The 7,292-nt window shown below is 29.9% G+C and overlaps 1 protein-coding gene across 1 annotated transcript; it reads left to right on the top strand.

Annotated features, from left to right (window-relative positions):
- Positions 1-2,734: 2,734 nt before the first annotated feature.
- Positions 2,735-6,929, top strand: PGO_124200 (26S proteasome regulatory subunit RPN2; the record flags this gene model as incomplete). The annotated part of the gene is made up of 3 exons (XM_028689210.1): positions 2,735-6,220; positions 6,481-6,608; positions 6,830-6,929. The coding sequence occupies 3 exons, from the start codon at positions 2,735-2,737 to the stop codon at positions 6,927-6,929; spliced, it is 3,714 nt and encodes a 1,237-aa protein (XP_028545011.1).
- Between the last annotated feature and the right edge of the window lie 363 nt (positions 6,930-7,292).

Genomic DNA, 7,292 nt, shown 5'->3' with positions numbered 1-7,292 from the left:
TAGAAATACAAAATAAAAAATAATAAAAAAATGAAATAGAATAAATACATATAACAACATTGTGTGACAGGGTGAATAGACGCATATGTATATTTAATACACACAATAGTGAAAACAGTGTAATCGTTTAAATCGTTTTACATGATATATTTTTCTATTCCATTTAATCATAGCATTTAAAAAAATAAAAAGAAATCGAAATGATTATTACAATGGATGAATTTGTTTTAAGGTGCAATATTTATCATATTTGTGTAGGGAAAAAAAAAAAAAAAAAAAAAAAAAAAAACGAAAGTATGGAATGAGAACCATATATGTGAGTGTATTTATTTTATTTTCTTACAAAGCATTTGTGCTAATTTTTTTGGTTTCAATATTGAATATGTAATAATGTAGAATTAGTTACACATTACACATACTTTAAAAGACACGTTATATAAATTATTTGCAATATTGTTTAGTATCATTTATTGATTTTTTTTCCTCACTCTTTTTATTATGCAAAACATCAAATTGGGAAAAGTGAGAATTGTTTTTGCTTTTTTACGAATTCTTAATCCATCTTCTAAGGAGTGAAGCAGTTCATGATGATAAATATTTGCACACTAAAAGGAGTGTGTTACAAAATTCACTTGTCCCCTTTTTCTTTTTTTTTTTCTTTTTTTTTTTTTTCATTTTTGCGCTTTGCATATGAAAAGGAAGTGAGTTCATTAAATATTTAACAAATTAGCCAAGATGTTAAAAATAAATATTGGATACCTATTCGTATACAATAATTTATGCTACAATTTTTCGTATATTTGGTAAAAAATGCAAAATAATGTTTACACTAAATGTACAAATTGATGGGAATCTCTTTTCATGATATATAATTTCATTTTGTTGCATAAACATTTGAGTATTTATGTGTTAATATTGTTTAGGTGTAGTAAAATTCTGGTAATTTGTTCGTTTTATATATTTAGGTATATATTTTTACATGCACATTACATATCTCTGAAGTCATTTTTTTTTTTTGTGAATCATGTGTTAAGCATATGCACATATATATGAGATGTTGGATGGTAATTTGATGGTTGTATGAACGCTAAGTTATGTATTGTTAAATGCTTATGCCAAGGAGGTGTGTATTTTTTTTTTTCCCATAACTGGTCACTCGTAAAATATTATGAAGCTGAACAATTCAACAAATTTTAAAATTTTATTTAACCGGTATATTGTGATTTCATTTGTTCGGCATGTGTTTATTTGTGTATGAGGAAAAAGAGTTTCAGAAAAAAAATACTTCTGTATGTATGCATGTATGCATGCATGTACGTGTGTGAGTGTATATATTTTTTTCCTGCTATTTTTAAAGCACTCAGAAAAAGTGGTATATATAAAAAACATGATCCAAAAAAATTCTGGAGCGTGGGAAACTAATATATTTTCAGTGTATAGTCTTTAGCTTAATACTAAGTATTTTTAAACACCTTCCTTTTTCCCCTTTTGTTTGACACTCTTTTTTTCTTTTTTTCTTTTTTTCTTTTTTTCTTTTTTTCTTTTTTTCTTTTTTTCTTTTTTTCTTTTTTTTTTTTTTGTTTGATTTGGTTTTGTGAGAATTACTATGCATAGCCATTTTTAGTAGGAATTTTAAATTATTAGCAAATTTATTAAAACAGAAAAAAAAAAAAAAAAAAAAAAAAATTAATACACCTTTATAAGAGAAGGGGAGGCATGATATACATAGAAGCATGAATTTTCTTATATGCAGCATTTACATATATATCAAAAAATAAAAACAAAATGAACGAACATTTCATATGCAAACGTGGAATACGCATGTGAAACTATTGGTGTACACAAATATATACATTTTATTCTCAATTCCTCAAAAATGAAATAAAATAAAATTTGTGTTCTTCACAAATAACACAAGAAGTGATATCAGAGAATAATAAAAAAAAAAAAAAAAAAGAAAAAAAAAGAAGAAAAAAAGAAGGAAAAAAAAAAAAAGGAGATATGCTACTAGTATCCAAAAAAATAATAAGAAAAAATTTGAAAAGTTGTCAAGAGGAATTAAGAAAGTATGAATGAAATACGTAAAAACTTATGAGATTACAAGAATACAAAAGATAAGAGCACACCATACACATAGGATTGTACATACTTATTAGCTGAAAAACATAGGAAAAATAAATTTAATCAGCAGATCGAGCGCCGTGACAATTTTTCTCCTCTTTAATTATAACAGTAAATGCGTAATTTAACTGAATTGTTTTATCCCAAGGGGAGAAAAACCTAGCAAGAAGGTGATACAAAATAATGACGTAGTAAGAATAAAAGAGGGATTAAAGTTAAAATTTTACAAGAATTAATCAAATCTGAAAAGAACAAAAACGAAAGTGCAAACAGTAGAGCCATATTAAAAGTCCATAAGAAAGGGAAGGTACGACATTAATGTAACAGTATCCAGGCACGAGACACACACAGTAAAGTTTACATCTCTCCAGAAATTGAAAATATTAAAAAAAGAAGAAAAAAAAAGAAAAAAAATTGTACATGCACATGCATGCATGGTACTAACATAGGAAGACGTAAAAGAGGTAACATTCATAACATCTGTTTTTTTTCGAATAGGAAATATTCACACTTTTACATATATGCAACAGCGTGTGTATCGCTTCTGTAGTTACCCCCAAGTGAGTTAACACATATACTTATTCAGCCAAGAAAAAAAAAAAAAAGAAAAAAAATGGATTTTGAGAAAAATTTGCACCAAAGTGACATTGTCACATCAGCTTCAAGTGTTATAGCATTACTGAATGAAGAAGAAGCGAGTTTAAAAATATTTGGTTTGGAAAAATTGAATGCCATTGTTGATATTTATTGGCCTGAATTAGCTGATTATATTTTTAAAATAGAAGAATTATGTGAAGACCAAGATTTTATTGGTAGAGAACTAGCCAATTTAGTGGCTAGTAAGGTTTATTTTCATTTAGAAAAATACCCTGAAGCCTTAAAGTATGCATTGTGTGCAGGTAAATTGTTTAATATAAATGAAAAGTCTCAGTATGTCGAAACGATGTTGGCCAAGTGCATAGAAAAATATGTAGAAATAAGGGAAAAAGATTATGAAGGGGAAGGAATTATTACTTCGAATAACACTCATAGCATTATCAACCATGGTGATATAAGTAATAATAACGACGTAAGCAGTGTGAGTGATGCGCAGAATTTTAACATTAATAGTTATGTTGAAAAAAGTGGATATAATAATGACATAGAACCAGAGAATACCTACAGCAGAAGCAACTTCAGTTTATACAACAAAGAGGATAGTAGTAATGACAAATTGAAAAATGAAACTGATATTTTTAAAGGAGATTTAAAGAATGAAATTAATAAAAAGATGGAATTGTTTGTTGATGAGATGCTGGAGATTTGTATAAAAAATAATAGTGTTAAAGAAGCATTAGGTGTTGCATTAGATGCAAGAAGATTAGATAAAGTAGAATATATAATTTTAAATTCTCCAAATAAAGTTGAAATATTACAACATTCAATTACAAATGAAAGATATATAAATACAACAAAAAAATTTAGAAATGATTTTTTTAAATTATTAGTAAAAATATATCTTTCTATGGATCCAGAAGAATTGAAAACTGAATATATATATTTATGTGAATGCTTATTTTATATAAATGATTACAAAAAGGTGGCAGAAATTCTACTGAATTTGATAAATGATTACCATTTAATGGCATATCAGATATCATTTGAACTTGTAGATTTAGAAAATCGAAATTTCTTAAAAAATATTTTAAAGCAAATTAAGGAAATTCTCATACAAAATAAGGCCTTCTACTATGGAGAACAGAACTACTCTTGTGAATCCAAAAAGAGATCTTATTTGCATTTGGGTGTAGATGCCACTGCTGATGCTGTTGCGAAAGAAGAGGAATCATCTAGTATTGTTCCCCAGGAAGAGGCTCTAGCCAATGAACCCTCTTCCCAAGCAGATGTGCAAGTAGATTCTAGCGAATTTGGAAGAGACACTGTACCAGAGGGAAGTAATGTTAATGATAGCGGTGAAAACGGAGACGGAAGAGGAAATAGTGGAGATAACGACCAGAACAATTATGATACAAATGGTATGAATGCAGTTGAAGGCACGAGCAACAGTGGAGGTTTGAACAGTAGCGGTGTGAACAACAGCTTCGCTAAGAGAGAGGAGGAGAAAAGCAAATTGTCTGATGATATACTAATGTACATAAGCGAGAATCACAAGCTGTATGACAAAATAAAAAAGCTGGTGTTCATATTAACAGGGAAAGTAACAATAAGCCTATACATAGAATTTTTGCATCGAAATAATCACGCAGATTTAATTTTACTGGATAGCTATAAAAATGTAGTCGATTCTAGAAGTAGCATAACTCATCATGGAATTGTGATAGCTCATGGATTGATGCAAACTGGAACTACATGTGATGTATTTTTACGTTCCAATATTGAGTGGTTATCTAAGGCAGTTAATTGGGCAAAATTTTCTTCAACAGCTTCGTTAGGTGTTGTGTATAAAGGACACGTGAATGATTCGTTTATTGTTTTATCATCACATTTACCGTACAATGATGTTTCTAGGCAAATTGCAAACAATTTGAATGTAGTTATATCCCCAAGTGGTGTGTATTCAGAAAGTGGTTCTCTCTATGCTCTCGGATTGATACATGCGAATTATAATACAAATGATAAGAAAGTGAAAAACTTTTTATTAGCTCAATTGAAGTTAACTGTAAATGATGAAGTACTACAACATGGTTGTTGTTTAGGGTTAGGGTTAGTATGCATGGGAGAAAATGATGATGATCAAGTATATGATGAACTTAAAGGAGTTATGTATTCTGATTCAGCAGTAGCAGGAGAAAGTGCAGCATATGCAATTGGATTATTAAAATTAGGGAGTGGGGATTCAAAATGTGTAGATGAATTGTTAGCATATGCACATGACACACAGCATGAAAAAATTACAAGAGCATGTAGTATAAGTCTTGGTTTTGTAATGTTTCAAAAAGAAAAAGAAGCTGATGTGTTGATTGATGAATTAATTAATGATAAGGATGCAATAATAAGATATGGAGGTATGTTTACCATAGCTATGGCATATTGTGGTTTATCTAGTTACAATAAACATATAATAAAAATGTTATTACACTTTTCTGTGTCAGATGTAAGTGATGATGTTAGAAGGGCAGCTGTAATTGCATTAGGTTTTGTCCTTTGTAATAGTCCTTCACAGGTGCCCATGTTTTTAAATCTTCTAATCGAAAGTTACAATCCGCATGTAAGATATGGTGCTGCATTAGCCTTAGGAATTGCATGTGCAGCATCAGGGAATGAAGAAGCTATTAATATGCTTATGCCATTGTTAACAGATACAACAGATTTTGTACGACAAAGTGCATTCATATCATTAGGATTAATTTTTCAAGAATCAAATGAACATGTGAATCCTAATTTTAAAAAGTATAAAGATGAAATTATGAGAATATTATCAGATAAGCATGAAGATATTATAGCAAAATTTGGTGCTACAATTGGTGCAGGATTGTTAGATATATGTGGAAGAAATGCTATTTCTACGTTTTTTACAAGAAGGGCTAATATTATTAGGCCACAAGCAGCTGTTGGTTTTTGTTTATTTTGTCAATTATGGTATTGGTTTCCTTTAATTCATATGATCAGTTTAACATTTTTGCCAACCTGTTTAATTGGATTAACTGAAGATTTAAAAGTACCAAAAAATTTTTCAGTTTTTTCTACATGCAAAAATCAGATCTTTGATTATCCCTCCTTTTTAAGTAAAGAGAAAACTAAGGAAAAAAAAGAAACGATTACTGCCGTTTTGTCTACCACTGCTAAACGTAAATCATTAAAATTGAAGAAACAAAAAAGTGATAACAAATTAGCAAAAGAACAGAAAACTCAAGATGATAATAGTTCTGTTTTATCTGATGGAAAATCCATGAAAAATTTAGAAGTTCTTAGTACTGCGGCCACAGTAGGTCAATCAAGTCACGTTTCTCATGCAGAAAGTGTAGAGGGAAGTGCTAATGATGAGAATACGAATGAGCAAGCAAATGACTCCAGCAATTTTTCTAATCTACACAAAATTAAAAAGGCAGATAGCAAGATTAAAACTTCTGCAAATATTCCATCTTCAATCAATAACACGGTAAGGACTTGTGTGGACTTATGTGTGTGTGAGTGACGTTTTCTTATGTTTCCTTTTCCTTGATGCGCGGGGCGAAACATTGTCATACGTACATTTCACTATTTCTGCCCCACGTATTTCTGTTTGCACGAATGTGTGGTGAATTTGAAAAAGAACGTTTCTCTTCGACGATCTGTCTGTAAGCCTCTTCTCTTATCTGCTCCTTCACCTCTTTGCCTATCTTCCAGTGTGTCATTTCTTATTTTTCCCCACTCGTACAGGTGGATATGAAGAACCCATGTCGAGTGATAAAAACGCAGGAAAAGTTCATCGAATATCAAGCTAATAGCAGATTCAAGCCTATCTTGCCCTCGAGGAAATCTGGTTTCATCATGCTAGTGGACACAACGTAAGATTAAAGTGTAAATGAATGATAAATATAGAAGTGAAAAAAAAAAAATATAATTTTGTTCTTATTTTTTTTTGTCACATATGAACGTTGTACTTTAAATGTACTATATACTGTTTTATTTTGCAGGCATATGAATTTTTTTTTTTTTTTTTTTTTTTCTCTCATGTTTCCTATAAATACACATAACACACCCCCTTCCGTAATCCCCATTTTTTTAGACCATCAGAACCATCTGATTTCATCGAAATAAATCTTGAGAGCAGTGCGAAAAAGGAGGCCCCACCATTTGAGCCTTTCGCATGGAAGGAGGAAAATTGATTTCCTTTTGGCTCATAATTTTTGTAAAATATTATTTGGACATATAAATATTTAAAACGAACTCAGTTTTGGGTACCTCTCTGTTGCTTGGCCTGATTTTGTTAAATAAATAATTTAAGTATATTTATCTTATCCTTGTTTTAAGTACCCGCAACTACCACTTCCATTTCACATATTTTCTCCTCAGTTACCCTATAATTTAAATCGAGAAGAATCGATAATAAGCAACATAATATATACAATCCATGATAATTTCCAAGTTCTCATAAATTGCGCATTTGTACTACATTTTTGATTTTTTTACATATTATTTTAACCCCCTGTTCCTTCCCGTCTAGTGAGAAAAATATATGACAATGATTT

The sequence above is a fragment of the Plasmodium gonderi genome (genome assembly GCF_002157705.1).
Source record: "Plasmodium gonderi DNA, contig: Chr12, whole genome shotgun sequence".
Taxonomy (NCBI): domain Eukaryota; phylum Apicomplexa; class Aconoidasida; order Haemosporida; family Plasmodiidae; genus Plasmodium; species Plasmodium gonderi.
This window is presented reverse-complemented; position numbering and strand designations above follow the sequence as displayed.